This window comes from Podarcis muralis, chromosome 2 (genome assembly GCF_964188315.1).
Source record: "Podarcis muralis chromosome 2, rPodMur119.hap1.1, whole genome shotgun sequence".
NCBI lineage: Eukaryota > Metazoa > Chordata > Lepidosauria > Squamata > Lacertidae > Podarcis > Podarcis muralis.
In genome coordinates, this window is record NC_135656.1 from 4702592 (window position 1) to 4718537 (window position 15946).

The following is a 15946-nucleotide window of genomic DNA, read 5'->3' on the forward strand; positions in this document are numbered from 1 at the left end:
ACAGGAACATTATCAACTGCCTCACTTCTCCCCCCACAAAATGGGTTCAGGATAAAGAGTTCCTCCATAATTGGTCCTGGTGTGACAGTTAAGGCTACTTAACATAAGTGGCTGTCAGACTTGCTATTTTAGGTCATACAATAAAGTCTCATTGCTTTCAGTATCCATGCTTACTATTTTACTTAAAAATTGGCTAAAACAATATACCAGATGCCAGTCCTAAATCTTTTATAAAGGTTTCATCAAAATGAATGTAATTTTCAAGCAAAACACCAAAATGGGAGTGCTACTTGGATTTGTTAAACAGGCCTGAACATTTAAATAAGAGGAGTTAGAATTGCTTTTGAAGGTCACCTTCAGTAGACATGCAATGTTGATATTGTTGATCTCCCAGTTGTATTTCATGCAGTTCCTGAGCTTTCATGACCAGTTACTGCTGCTGTCAAATGTTCTGTCTTCAATTAATCCTTTGTTCATCTACTTGTCTGCCACGGAACACCTCTCTGTCTTCCCTGAAACTCCTGCATGTTGTGGAAGATTCTGGGGCCACTCTAGTCTGCATACTCTGTGTGCAGTGTGTGCTAGCCAGGCTTGGTGAGCTAGGCCCATGCAGACTAAGAGTACACTGTCAGACATGCCCAATGCAACTTTGCAGAGGACGATTGGTTGTGGGTAAACGGGCAGGCAAAACTGATTTGGAAGTAGCCTCGCCTTCCATTACCGATCTCACTGAGGACTCCACATAAGCTACACAAACAGTGTTCTGCTGAACATCATTTGACAACCCCTGCTCTGTCTTTTAAAACCTACACAGATTTAAACCAAAGAGTCAAATTCAAATCCAGATTCAAATACTGGAGGTATGTGTGCCAAACGGGGCCTTTGACCTGGGTGAAATAAAGCCTAGTTTTTCCCCTGGCTAATGGTTTAATAACATAAAGCATCCTTTAGTCTATTATAGTCTACTAATAATGGCCCCCACTTTTTCCAGCTCCATTGTTCTGCATTGGGAGCAGGTCCATTGAAATGAGATGCACCAATTTGTGACTTCATTATGGCGGATCTCTGGGTCACTCAGACTAGCTGTGTCTGCTGTAGTGAACCATCCATAGATTTGACTCAAATAAGCCTTTTGAATGTGGGAGTTGCATGGAATCCTCCAACTCCAACATGAGACTTATTCTGATTAGGATCACACTGGGAGTTTGTGGCAGGATGGGGACTGGACATAGGTGATTTATTAATACTCATTAAAGTGATTTCCTGCTATACCACCAAACATGACTCAGATGTTGCCACCTTGGCCCCCTGAACCATAACTGCAGGTTTCTCTCCATTTACTATGCCAGCTGTTCTCATACAACTCCCTGCTTATCCCATAAATTGTGTGCCCTGCAAGTGTCCCAAACCCCAGTGTCCACTTCCTGCACCCTTTCAATCCCTGACTAATGTTCTGCTATGTCTTTCATAAGCTGCATGTGTAACACTTAGATTTCCTCTTCAGTACTTTAATATTTACGTAATACCCAACAGGGTCATGTGTGTACAAACCTGTACCAGCCTTTCATCAGCCCTGCCCATGTAAACCGGGTCTTAGACTGCCAGCTTGTTCCTCACTTTTCTAAGGTAATCATACCATGTTTATAGTCATAAGCACTACCACACACAAGGATCACTGACACAAGGAATGGCAAGGACCATTAGTTTACAGGGACAGGGAACCTGTGGCCCCCCACAGGTTTTTGGACTCCAGCTCACATCACCCCTGACCATTAGCCTCATTGACTGGAGTTCAACAACATCTAAGGGCCACAATTTCCCCACCCCTGGTTTAGCACAACCAATCTGGTGCCTTCTGGATTTTTTTTTATTACAACTCAAACCATTGGTCAGGATGAAGGGATCTGTAGTCAAAAACACCTGGGGAAGCTTGCTATAAAGTGTAGCTAATTATAGTGGACTGGTCTATGAACTGTTACTAGTCACAACAGCTAAATGGAGCTGGCCACATTGAGAGGCAGGGCACCTCCAAATGCTGATGCTGGGACCTGTTTGTGAGTATCACAGAAACCGATGGACCTTTGCTTTGACCCAGCAAGGCAATGTTTCTTAACATGAACTGTAGTTCAGCTTTCTATTGGCAACAGTGTTCAAGTAAGCTGACAGTCTGGGTATGGAGGCAACATTCTCTCCCCCCACCACATAGCAGCATACTTCAAGCGAGTACACTTAATATCCCAAGACTTAGATATTAAATCCTCCCTTCAAAGTTGCTACCACTTCTTGCATTGTGATATGGACAAACTTGGTTCTCTGGTCTCTCACCGGGCAATCCCTTGACCTGCTGTGTCTTGACAGTATAGATCGTAGGTGTAACTTGAAAGCACACAGTCTCACTGTAATGGTCTGCACAACTCTGTACGAACTCAACACTTTGTTGACTTCTTATCCGAGTGTGCGTGTGACACAGAGAAGAATAGGGGTGTGGGTGTGAAACAGTAATTGAATCAAAGTTTGCATACTTTGAACGGATCCAGAGGGTCATCTAGTCCAACCCCCTGCAATGCAGGCATCTCAACACACGGTCCCCTATCCAATTAGAAGCCACACCGGACCTGCTTAGCAGTTTTTTAATTGCTGCACCACTAGTCCTCCTCGAGCAGTGCGCCCCTTTCTCGGTGCAATGCCGGGGCGGGGAGACGAGGAAATACGCGACCCCGAGGTTTCTGCTCTGACCAAAAACCCACACGCCCCACTTGGCAGCCACTCTGTGGCTCAGCCGGGGCGCCACGGAGGGCAGCTTGATTTCCAGCGCTCCTTAGGAGAAGAGAGGGGCGGCACGGTATTAAAGCAGCACGCCAGGGGGATCCTGCAGCGCCGCTCCGCCTTCCGCGCCGGGACTTCGACTCAGCCCCCGAAGCCCGGGCCGCGTTTTACCGCGAGCCCCGTGCGCCCAGCGCCGCTCGTGCGCCCTGAGCGCGCAGCGGAGGAAGACGGGAGCGGAATTCCCAGGGCTGCTCCCCACCCCCACCCGGCCCCCAGTGCGCATGCCAGGGAGGAAGCTCCTTGCTCAACCCCCTCCTCTTCCTGGCACCGAGTCCGGGGGGAGGGAGCGAGCGAGACAGGCGCTGGGGGTGGGTGGGGGCGGAGAGCACCCGCGAGCCCCTGCAGCCTGACCCCCCACCCACCCAGCACCCGCCGCGGCGGGGGGCGCCACCCGGAGCCCCCGGGAGGGCGGGGGACAAGTTGGAGCCTGCAGCAGCAGCAGCAGCAGCAGCTGGGGAAGGGGCATCATGAACCGAGGTAAGTGCCAAGGGGGCCCCGGGCACTCTCGGCAGCAGCCGCGCCGGGTGGTGCACTTGGCACGGGCACCGGGACCGCCAGCGCCCGGAGGCGAGCCCGTGGCCCACCCTCGCCCACCCCGCCAGCTCCTCTTGACAGTTCAAACTTCTGCCGGAGTTAGGGAAGAGAGCGGGGCGGTGGGGGCAGAGAAAAGGCGGCTTGGCGGAGGGCAGCGAAGGGGGAGAAGCCGGGAATGAAATCTCGGGCGGCGATTCCAGCAGGCACCTTCCCACCCACCCCAAATCCGGGTGCACGCACGAAGTGCTAAGGTCGGAAAGGGGTTGGCTGCCCTCTGCCTCCCTGGAGGTGGAGGCGGTGTCCAGGCCTCACTCTGCCCAATTCAGCTGGAGGAAAAGAGTAGGGCCAACACTAGTAGAAGCACCGCCCCTACTTTTGATTCCCCCCTCCCCACTTTTCAGACACCCAACAGCAGGTGGCAAGTTCTTTGGGATAAGAAGGATGACCCACCACAACTATAATTTCCTACAAAAGGGCTCACACAGCGACAGGAACTGGGTCTCTGCACATTTCCCAATCTTGTGTTGGTAAATTTCAGGTCTTGTTGAGTGGGGGTGTGGTGGTAAGGAGAGAGCTTCTCCTCCAATCCGAATCTGCCCCTACTCATGCACACACACACACACACACACACACAGTCTCTGAGCTGAGTAGAAGTGGGATTTCAGAGGTATTAAGTGCACAAAAAGGGGACTGCTCAGGAGACTGCAGCTTCCTGAATAATTCAGGCTGAAATAAGAGGTGAATGTGTTTTCTTGTGGTCACTGTGGCAAGTCCGAGGCAGAGTAGGACGTGGGACCCCTCCAAGCCTAGGGTCTTTGCTCCAAATCACACAGCTGCCCTTGGCTGCTCACCAGTTCAAGATGGACAGCTGCCAATATTTTTACAAGTTCTGTCATGTTGTTGTCCTGCTTGTTCTTCATCTAACAGGGAAACTTCTGGGTAGCCAGGGCACCTAAAATGTCCAAATGGGACATTTGGATAGCAGTTGGTTCCTGCTGAAGGGGACTGGCTTGCATGGATCCAGGCAGTGGCAATTAATAGCAAAGGCTTATTGTCTCTAGTTTATTGCTGCTTCATTCCTCAAGGTACCTCAGGGCTTTTCAAAATAGGGTTGAAGTGTATGCCACAAAAGAGCTGTGTTTGAGTCTCCTCTGTTTCTGGTCTGTGTCGTGGTTTTGGGCAAATTCTAGATGTGCATTTGTTGGAAATGGTAAAAACAGAATGTCCAACACCTTGCAGAATATAATCAGACCTGGCCTTGTGTTTCAATAATCAGAGTACCAGCAATATAATACATGAGAGGCCTACCCTTTTCTCCACATGCCATTGAACTTAAAATATATGCCATTTTAGAAGAGCCAGATCACATAGCTAGACAATGAAGCATATCAAACAGCCAGGGTTACCCTGTGCCAGTAGCATAATATTCACTTTCCCATTCTCTCGCCACAGGTCAGAATAGGCTTCTGCTGTGAGGCCCTTACATGGTTTTTATACGTTCCACCCCTGGATCCCCAAGGAGCAGAACCAAGAGAGTCTAAGCATTTTCCAGGGCACTGTCATTTGAGGATCTGGCTGCTTCTTCCCAACAGTTCCTCCCACAGCGATCTTTCCTGGGTGCAGAATGCAGGTTTCCCTCTATGCTGCACCTAGTCTCAAGGGCAGCTACAAATAATGTTGGCATCTGTCCGTCTCGAAAGACAAATCCTGCTTAATTAAAGAAGGAGGGTGTTTTGCTATCATTCCAGTTTTCCCTCTTTCCCTCTTTGGTCTTTTTGAGATAAAAAATCACTCCCTGCTTTCTCAGAGGTTGCAAGGTAAATACCATACAACTCTCTGAAAGGGAGAAATGTTTCACCTCTCCTACTGTCTCAACCTTCTAGGATGATTCCTCAGTTGGGCAGGCTAGCATTCTGCCTTCTCCCCTCCACTAGCCTTCCCATAACTAGTTGGCTTGAGGCAGGAGGCTTAATTTTTATAGTGGCTTAACCCCACCCACATCTGGCTCTACCAATGAGTGGCAGGAGATGGAGCCAGTTGTTGGCATGCTACTGCCTCTATTATTAACCCTTTCTGGTATGTTTTTCCTGGATTTCTGAGTTTGACATGTTCAGATGGAGCTGTTCGAGGTGACTATGGTTGTCAGCTTTTAAACTGATCCATGGTTGCTCTGCTCTTTCTTCTGATTTCTACATATCAAGCAGCTTTTAAAGGCACTAAAACAGGCAATGCTGTTGTTGGTTTTCCTGTTGGCAACCCTAATGTTGACTTCTATTTGCCATTAGGGTTTTAAGACGGCTCTGAGGTGGTATTTGACCTGTTGTACAGCCTACTCTCTAATCCAGAGCTGTCTTAATGGGCTTAGATTTCCTAGTTTCAAAATAACAATTTTCCTGACTGTCTGGGGTGTGTAAGAATTGCCTCCAGGGAACCACTCAGAGAAGCTTTATGAAAGCAGGTGAAGATGGTCTGTAAACTGTAGTACAAGTTTGTGTGAGCAGATGGGCTGGTAACCTGCAGGCATTTTGTGGGGTACTATCTGTTTTGAACTGACTTGTAAGGCTGCTGTCCTCTTACGCTCTCTGACCTTTTGTACCTGAACACCAGCTGTATGACATCTGCGCATCTCTGCAGAAAAACTTGTCCCATTGCGGACTTTAGCACCCATTCAGGTAGCCACTCTTTTCCTCTACTGAGAGTTGAAGATCAACAGCCGAAGTTTCTTGGTGTGAGGCTGCAGTATGGGCTAAAGCTTCACCTGAAGGAGCCTCTTCACCCCCATCGTTCTGCCTGGACACTGGGGTCCAGCTCCGAGGGCCTTCTGGCGGTTCCCGCGCTGCGAGAAGCTAAGTTACATGGAACCAGGCAGAGGGCTTTCTCGGTGGTGGCACCCGCCCTGTGGAACGCCCTCCCTTCAGATATCAAGGAGATAAACAACTACCAGACTTTTAGAAGACATCTGAAGGCAGCCCTGTTTAGGGAAGCTTTTAATGTTTGACAGACTATTGTATTTTAATATTTTGTTGGAAGCCGCCCAGAGTGGCTGGGGAAGCCCAGCCAGATGGGCGGGGTATAAATAATAGATGATGATGATGATGATGATTATTATTATTATTATTATTATTATTTATTATTATTATTCACCTGGTAATTTACTGCTACATTGCAGAATATCCTGCAGCACAGCAAGGATAAAAACATCGGATCAGCTCTGTTGGTATTCAGAGGCAATCTGCCTCTGATGGTGGAGCAAGAACCTAGCTAGTATGGCTAATAGCCAGTGATAGTCTCTTCCATGATTTTATTTGCTCCTCTTTTAAAAGCCATCCAACTTGATGGCCATCATGACACCTTTTCAGTCCCACAAGGTGGGACCAAGTCTATAGCTTAACTTTGTGCATAATTTGACTGAGCATGGGGAACCTCCAACCTGGAGACCAAATAAGACACTCCTGGTCCCCAGGACTCTCCCAAGCCATGCCCCTCACTAGTGTAGCTCCATGCCCCCCTTGAGTACTTTCGCCAGGCTGGAAGGTATCTTACCTGGATGGAAGATGGAGAGATGCCTCTATGTGGATGTGCTACAGCAGGGATGGGGAACCTGGCGCCCTCAAGATGATGCTGTACCCCAACCATTGTATGTATCCATGACCATTGGCAATGTTGGGTGGGGCTGATGGGAGTTGAAGTCCAGCAACATCTGGAGAGCCACAGCATCCCTATCCCTGGTGCATAGAAAACTTTGGGGTTTGTCTGGAATGTAGTTTGCTGCACAAAAGTAAGAATTGTGTTGATTGCTCTGCCCATATTTGCTTCTGGCTCCACTCACTTTTTGCCTCTGCCCCCACCTGCCACTGACAAGCAGCCCCTGGAAGGTTGCTCATGAAGGAATGTGGCTCACCAATGTAGTAAAGGTAGTCTTCCAGATCAGTAGGCACGACTCCTGCCTTTTAGTTACCCCCTCTCTGGAAATGTTGACCTGGTGCTGTAGAATAAGGTGGGGGAAGCTCTGAGGTGGCAGGTGACATTTATGAGTGCTCCCCTCCATAAACAGCTCCCTGCAAGCAGAAAGCTAGCACTGCAGCTGGGCTAAATGTGCCAACTTTTAACTTGCAAAGACATGTTTGTATTGGGGGACGTTATGATCTCATTCTGCTGAATGTGTAGACCAAGGCTTTTGCCTGGAGATTGGGATGGATGTCAGGTGGACAAAGATGGATCTCCACATGGGTTCTCCAGGGTTTTACATGGCTTCGTTTCCCTTTATACCCTTTCAACCAGTCTCTCGTACTTGCAGTCAGAGTGGGAAGAGAGTGTCCGCATTCTCCCATTCTTTACAAGGTGGGTGAAGTTGAAATCCTAATCCACCGTAGCAACTGGGATTTCAAAACCAGGGGGTGGAGGGGTGGGCTGTTGTTGCCTTAACTCCAGGATGATTAGCAATGAGTTGACCAGGATGTGATCGGGTGCGTTATGTTTTACAGGTGAAGTCTTTGCTTGACTACCTTCTGCAGCACAAAATAATTAAGTGTGCCTCAACTCTGAGCTTAATGAGGGGTTTTGCTGGCCTAACAAGGGCCCTAGTGAAATAGGCAGGTCTTGAGCATTGTCTTTCTCTTTAGCAAATACCTTTGGCCCACACGGTCCCTGTCGTGGGGAAGGCTGTGGGGAATCTCCTTTCTCTCCCCCCCCCCCCTTAGTGATGGCATAACAATGTCTTCCTTCCATTCCAGGTGTAGGCTAGCGTGGCCGCAGAGTGGGTGTGAGCTCGCTGCACTGGACCCCACCCGGACCCCACAAGAGAGACTGCTGGGCTATGAGTGCCTGAAGGGATCGTGCCCACTCTTAACGCCGCCTGCCGTGAGGTTTGCAGCCATGAGCAGGTAGGAGCCATCGGCAGAGCAGATCTGGGATTAAAGGATCAGCCAGCTGTTTGCCGTTTCACGGCTCCCTCCTGGTGGAGTTTAGTAGGTCAGAGCTGCCCAGGGAGTGTTGGGAGGGGGCAGAGGAAACAGACAGACAGTGGGGGCTTGGGGAGTGCAGCGCCTGACTCCCCGATTCACCTCAGACACCCTGCTATCACCTCCTTTCCTCATTCTAAAGGCTGATCTCTGTGTTGAAAAGAAGCATGTCGCAGAGTCCCTGTGGGACTGTATCACTTCAGATGGCAAGTGGTAGTAAGGGAAGCCGAGGGTTTCTTAATGCTCCCCTATGCTTAAAAATGAAGCAAAAAATCCTCTCCAAACCCTCTGTACAGTGATTCCTCCACATGCAAACTGTAGTGGTCCAGCCCTGCAAGCACTCTGCTGTGTGGTTCTGCTGATGGCGTAGCTTGGTTATTTTCTAGAGCTTTTCAAGCTAGCAAAGAATCAGTGTCTCTCTGTTTTTGTTTTTCCAAAATGTCCACCAGGGAGGTAGGGGTGTGTGTGTGTTGGGGGGCTTGGAGGTGATTACACAAAAACTGATGCCACATTTTCTAGGTGGGTGACCGTTCTCCAGAGGCTTCTCCAGATGGTGAAGCCTAGTTGCACAGGCCACAAATGGCAAGACCTGATAGAATGGAGCTTACTTTGAAGCTCCATTCTATCAGGTCTTGCCATTTGTGGCCTGTGCAACTAGGCTGCACCATTCCCAGCTTAGGGTTGGCCTGAGAAGTTTGCAACTGGGTTACATGCCCTCCCTCCCTCCCTCCCTCCCTCCCCCCCCACCCCTCTCCAGGCAAGGTGGTTGTGCCTGCCATCTTGGTGACCCTCTGGGTTTTTTCAGGTGCCCAAGTGCTGAGGGAGCACAATGAATGGCGGCGATGATTGCTCTGTTGTGGATCGAGGTGGGCGCCTGGCAGTCACACCTGTGCCCGTGGGCTGGCAGCGCATGGTGGAAGAGGGTGGAGTGCGCTATATCAGGTAAGCCTGGCATTATATCTGGTGATGGGGCAGATGGGGCTCATCCACCTGGGAAGGCAGCCCATCTAGGAGAAGGGAAACTCTGATCCTAAACCTCCTCTGCCTTGTGGGATATCTTCAGGAGAAGAAAAGGCTATGGAGTAAACCCTACACAAATCCAGAGTGGAGTCCCTAAGATGGTTGGATAGCACTTTGTACGCCTCCTTCCTGCAACTCCTGCAGCCAAGCTGGTGCCAAATGTATTGTTCTGCTTTCCTTTGGACCACATCAGTGAGGCCAAGAGGGGGGTCTTGTTGTCTGGGCAGCCCAGGAGCCCCATACACAGCGTCCAGGCTTGCACCCTTTGGTGCTGCTAACGCAACACTTTGACTTCACCCTCGGAGGTGCACTCCATTGTCTCTGGAGACAGATGGATGCCAGTGGTGAGCTTCTTGTTCGTCCCCCTGGTGTACTAGTCCCCTGACACTTCTTTCTTTCTTTCTTTCTTTCTTTCTTTCTTTCTTTCTTTCTTTCTTTCTTTCTTTCTTTCTTTCTTTCTCTCCTCCCCCCATAGTCCCAGCGGCACCAGCCTGGCTTCGTTGGAGCAGACTCGTGCATACCTGCTGGCGGACGGCACATGCAAGTGTGGCCTGGAGTGTCCCCTCAACATGCATAAGGTACAGAACTTGGGAGAGAGAACCAAAACTGTGCTTGCCACCAGCAGTGGACTCTGGCCTGGAGGTTTTCAACCTTTGCCCAAGTAGTGAGAATAACGAAAGGAGAACAAAGGTTCACAGTAGGAATTTTGGAGGGTGTGTTACACCGAGTCAGCCCATGGGCCCAATCTAGCTCAGTGTCCTCTGCACCAATTGGCAGGGGCTCTCCAGAGCTTTCTGAGAAGGGAACATTGCCAACTAGACCTGGAGATGAGAAGGCTTGAACCTCGGACCTTTTGCATGCAAAGCACCTGTTTCACCACTGAGCCATGGCCCTTCTTCCGCTAGTGGCCAGGCCTCATTTCAGAAAATGGGAGAGTTGGTCATTTGCTGGGAACCCTAGACTTGCACAGGGCCACCAGCCCAGCACTGCCACCATTACTGTTTGTGCTTTCTGCAGAGTGCCCATTCGGGCCAGAGACGTGGGCTGGGGAGGCACCTCTCGTTCCATAGCTTTGTAATTCAGCCCCAGAAACTGGATACAGAAAACCAGTCCATCTAGTGCAACATCCTCACAGTGGCCAACCATAAGCCTGTGAGAAGCTCACAAGCAGGACCTGAGTGCTATTCCCAGCATCCTGCCTCTGACAGTGGAGGTAGACTGCAGGGAATTAAATATGGGGAGTGTTGTGTGGATGCTGCAATTTTGCACAAGTGCTGAAAAGAATTGCTGGATGTGGCATTCACTTTCCTAAAGATTCCCAGCCTTTTTAAAGGAAGTTTCTAGCCTTAGGTGTTGCAAAGGCACACTTAAATGTATGAGAGCAGAGCCTGGTTGATTCTCAGAAACCAAGAGAAGGGGGGCTGTGGGATAATATTTCTACTGGTCTAAGGACGGGGCTCCAGTGCCCTATTATTCCTTGCTGCTCTCTATGGGAAGACTAAATGAGGCAAAACGAGAAAAAAAGGCAAATTGGCTTAATCTGCACAATATCTCAAGGCTGCAGAATACAGCTTTCAGAGAGTACATACAACAGAGAGTTTTCTGCTGTAGAGGTGGGTGCTGCCCTGTTTGGCTTGGGCATTCCTGCTCTGTGATCCTCAGGCTAGAAAAAGGCCTGACCCTCTACAGTTCTGCCAAATTCTGCCCTTTAATTTGAAGAGCTGCATGCTAGATCCGTGAGCGGGGACATGTTCACCACACTAAGCACCAGTAGCTATTTTGGAAAGGAACAGAAAGTGTGTGTGTGGCTTGGTTGGGGTCAGATCTTGTCATTCAGCAGCAGCAGAAGCTGGCAGTGCATCCAGGGCTCCCTTCTGCCAACAGCACATTCCTAGCTCCTCACAGTGCAGGGGCCGTCCAGCTCTCCACCTCAGGGAAACCTGTTCCGAGTCAGCTGTCATTTGCCAAAGAACCTCTGCATGTTGCAGAGGATTCTGGGGGGAAATAGGGATGCCCCAGGGAGCTTCACACAGAGTCCCAAGACAGGCCTTTTGCTGACATTCACTCTGTGTGACCAGAGCCTGCTAGGACACACCTGGCACATGTGCTGGGAAGTTGCCTTTGCAGGAAGGGAAAGGGCCGTAGCTCAGCAGGTAGAGCGCTTGCCTTTCAGGCAGAAGGCCCCAAGTTCAGTCCCTGGCATCCTCAGGGCTGAACCGAGAGACTTCTGTTTGACACCCTGGAGAACCACAGCCAGTGTAGATAATACTGAGCTAGATGACCCAATAGTCCATTGTTTCTTCTCTTTTGTGGCTGGACAGAGCCACCTGCTGCATAGGTTGTAACCAGTTGTAACCAGAGCTGTTCGTATTCCCCTTGTGAGCAAGCACACCACACACAAGTGGAAATCAGCCTGCCTTTGGCATCCTAAGAATCTCAGCTTTTGTTTTTTTAAAGAACAAGGTACTAGTCCTTTTTGATGCAAAGACACGTTTGAAAACATGTGAACGGTGTTTGGAGAAAGAAGGCAGAGGGGAGATGACTAAGAGGTCAGAGGGTTGGGAGGAGGGGCATTGCTTAAGTGTTCTCCATGGCTCTTTGCTTGCCCCCCTGCCCCAGGGCTAACAGACAGAATTAATTGTGCAAACTGTATGCAGATTGGTTTGATTTGCACAGTTTATTCAGGTTTCAGGATTCAGTCTCCGCTGGTGCAGAATTTAGGTTGGAGCTTTGTGGGCGCCTGTTTTGCTCTGAAGGTCAGCCGCTTTCCACCCATTGGAATGAACCTCCATTCTAGTTTCTTGCTTTAAGGATGACTGTATGTGGAGAAGAATTAGTGGAAGAATCAGCGCAAGTTTGCATTATGGGGTCATTAAGTAACAGTGATCATTCGTGTGCTGAGTTAGGACTGGAGAAAGCAGGATTCAGATCCCTGCTCAACCACAAAGCTCACTGGATATCCTCGGGTCATTCAAAACTTCAGCCTAACTCCCCACCCCCAGGTTGTGGTGCAGAGGGCAGAACCATATATGCTCCTCTGTGAGTTCCTTGGAGGAAGGGTGGGTTTAAAACAGGGTTGGGGCACCTTTGGCTCTCCAGGCACCGATTGACCACAATCCCCATCATTCCTGACCACTAGGCTATGCTGGGCCTTTTAAGGTGGGACTCTGTGTGAAGCACCCTGGAGCACCAATCAGGTGGACACTATTGCCATTTTAAAAGTACGCGGGAGGCGTTTATGGCGAGTTCTGGCACCTCTTTTTCTAGAAAAATAGCACTGACAACAACCCTGTGAGGTAGGTGAGGCAGAGAGGCAGTGACTGGCCCAGTGTCACTCAGTGAGCTTCCTGGCTGAGGGGATTTGAACCCTGGTCTCCCAGGTTTTAGTCCAGTACTCTAACCACTACACCACACTGACTCTAATTTGGACCACAAGAAATGGCCTGACTCCCACTGCAGTCTCTTTTTATCACCTCGTTCCCCTGGACTGGTTAGGTGCCCTCCTGTTTTTAAGTATTTTCTTCCCACTCCGTCATGGTTAGGTTTTCAACTTCGACCCAGCAGCAATGGTGACAGGGAGTGAAGGAAGCAAGGGCGACGAGGACATGACCAAGCTGTGCAACCACCGGCGGAAAATTGTGGCTATGGCCACGCTGTACCGCAGCATGGAGAGCCATGGACCTCTGAGCCTGCCACACCTGGGGCCAGGTAACTGTGTTCTCCCACACGGGGCCATATTCCTTCACTGTTTTTTTCGGTAGCACTGTAAACCTGGCCAGTGCTAGGGACTGGGAATTGGCTTAGCCAGCTAGCCTATTCAACCCCTGTGTGAGTCATTTGCTCTGGGCTTTTTCCATTTGCATTCCATTCCTGCCAACCTAGCAGTTCGAAAGCACGTCAAAGTGCAAGTAGATAAATAGGTACCGCTCCAGCGGGAAGGTAAACGGCGTTTCCGTGTGCTGCTCTGGTTCGCCAGAAGTGGCTTAGTCATGCTGGCCACATGACCCGGAAGCTGTACGCCGGCTCCCTTGGCCAATAAAGCGAGATGAGCGTCGCAACCCCAGAGTCAGGCATGACTGGACCTAATGATCAGGGGTCCCTTTATCTTTACTTTTTCCATTTAGGAGACCTGCTTAAATGGGTGCTCACACATCAAATTCAACCTGTGTACACAAATATTTAATCTGTATGCTCATAAAGTTATTTGCGTGTAATATTCTGTGAGTGTGCAGTTTGTATACCTGTGTCCACAGCAGTTGAGCTGTACAAATCAGCAAGTGTACACTCTTTTCACACGAGCACTTGCACATGTGTCCTAACACCTCGTACAAATATTCAGTGTAATGTGTGAACAACCCTATAGAGACACAAGGGGAATGGCCCTCTAATTATTTGTATGTTATGTTTATTGTTGTTCGATAATTGAGATTATGTAAAGTAAAAGAAGGGACGTGGATGGCGCTGTGGTCTAAACCACTGAGCCTAGGGCTTACCGATCAGAAGGTCGGCGGTTCGAATCCCCACGACGGGGTGAGCTTCCGTTGCTCGGTCCCTGCTCCTGCCCACCTAGCAGTTTGAAAGCACATCAAAGTGCAAGTAGATAAATAGGGACCACTCTGGCGGGAAGGTAAACGGCGTTTCCGTGCGCTGCTCTCGTTCACCAGAAGCGGCTTAGTCATGCTGGCCACATGACCCGGAAGCTGTCTGTGGACAAACGCCGGCTCCCTCAGCCTGGAAAACAGGATGAGCGCCCAGAGTCGTCCGCGACTGGACCTAACGGTCAGGGGTCCCCTTACCTTTACCTTTAAAGTAAAAGAAACATGTAAAGAAAAACAAGTAACACTGTGGATACTCCTAAAGTGGGATATAACTTTTATCCTTTCACACTACAAGTAATATGAAGTCACATGTACCTCAACAGTGAGAAAAATTGTGCTTCAGATAGCACAGATTTGGGCAATGCCAATATAACTGCTGAACAACGTCCCCAAGGAAGAATTAGGAACGTCTCAAATGTATTTGACATCAGCTTTATCTTAAACATTAAATTTTTTTCTGCATCTGGTGACTTTTGTCTTCTGTATCTGCTCCACATCATCCAGTACCACCAGAGTCATCACTTGCACTGCTATCATCATTAGTTAACGCAAAGATAGTGGTTTAGAAAGTATATATATTTTTAAAAAACCCCTGAAATATTAACTTTGCTTAGGCCCATGCAGTTTGCTTTTGCAGTGATTGCCTTTTTATCTGTTTCCAGGGCCTAGCTTGACCCAGCTGCCTCACCCAACCACACCAGGGCCCAGCAGTCGCCCACAGCAGATGCTTCCCAGCAAAGCCTCCACCACCTTGGCGAAGGGCCCTGAACTCTACCAGCAGTGCCCCTCGGATCGCTATGGCAACACCTGGTCCAGCCCGAGCTCTACTTTCCCCCGCCACCACAACACTCTCTTTGGGGATGTCTTCCCAGGCCGCCTGCCTGCCGCCACCAATGGCAACACCCGGCCGTCCTTCCCAACTGAACTGAGTGCTGTGGGGGGGCCCTTCCTGCCCAGCAAGGCCCTCCCAGACACGCTGTCCCGGCCCTACCCTTCCAGCTGCCTCCTCTTTCCCCCGCCAGATGAGGTGGCGTCCAGCCAGGAGGGCGGCCCCTGGAGCAGCCGGCCGGTGCCTCTGGGGTCTCAGACCAGCACCACAGGCTCACCCGCCCCCACCACCCTCTCCTCCATTTCATCGCCGGCAGGCAGCGCTGAGCCGTCCCCGCAGCGCTCTCGGCACTCCTCAGCTTCCTCGGAGCAGGGCCTCTCTGGACACCGCCCAGCTGCCAGGCCCCCCGGCTTGGACGCAGCGGCCCCAGCCAATGCCTTAACCAACCAAAGCAGCAATAACCTGCCCTCAGTGCCCTTAGGAGTTGCCCCGGAAGGCAAAGGACCGCCCAGCCTGCTGCTGCTCCACCCTCAGGGCCCAGGCTCCTTCCCAGCCAGCAGCTTGTTGAGTGCAGCCGCCAAGGCCCAGCTGGCCAGCAGGGGGCGTCCCGATGAGCTGGCTGCCAGCACTTTACCCAGCCGCTTGCTACTGTCCATGGTGGGCGGGCGAGCGCCCAGGCGGCAGCGCCGCTCTCCCACCGTCCTGCGCCTGCTCAAGGACTCCCACTCGGCGGGGCAGGCGGGGGGGCTCGCCCATCCGGAGGAGACGCCGACCCGACACCCCCGGCCTCAGGACCAGCTGCCGGCAGGGGAGGCCAAGAATGGACCCCCCAGCTCCGGGGCTCCGGCTCAGCCGCTCTCGTCCCTGCTCAGCCTGCTCGCTCCCCCCGTGAGCTCACTGGCCGCCCCAGGCCTCCCGCCGGTGCCCCCCACCCCCGCTGGCGACAGCCCTTTGCCCTCCTTCCAGGACTTCAACAGCCAGCTCCTCAGCCTCTTTGGCCAGCTGGCCTCGGCGTCTTCTGAACAGATCTCAGGGAGCCCCCCACAGCCAAAACCGCCTGCCTCCCCACTCGGATCACATGGCACCCCAGGTAGGTCCGTGCGTCTGTAGGTGGGTGATGCCCTTCACAGAGGCAAACTCCTTCCCCACCACACCACCTCTGGGGGCTGGAAAGACTG

At 51.0% G+C, this 15946-nt stretch overlaps 1 protein-coding gene across 1 annotated transcript in view; it reads left to right on the plus strand.

Moving 5' to 3' along the window:
• The first annotated feature begins 3038 nt into the window (after window positions 1–3038).
• Window positions 3039–15946, plus strand: part of MBD6 (methyl-CpG binding domain protein 6) — a 34337-nt gene continuing 21429 nt past the window's right edge. The window contains exons 1-6 of the mRNA XM_028721304.2: window positions 3039–3303; window positions 8094–8243; window positions 9127–9263; window positions 9817–9919; window positions 12884–13049; window positions 14602–15858. Coding sequence (XP_028577137.2) covers window positions 9151–9263; window positions 9817–9919; window positions 12884–13049; window positions 14602–15858 — 1639 coding nt within the window. The 5' untranslated portion in view covers window positions 3039–3303; window positions 8094–8243; window positions 9127–9150. The remainder of the gene's footprint in view (window positions 3304–8093; window positions 8244–9126; window positions 9264–9816; window positions 9920–12883; window positions 13050–14601; window positions 15859–15946) is intronic.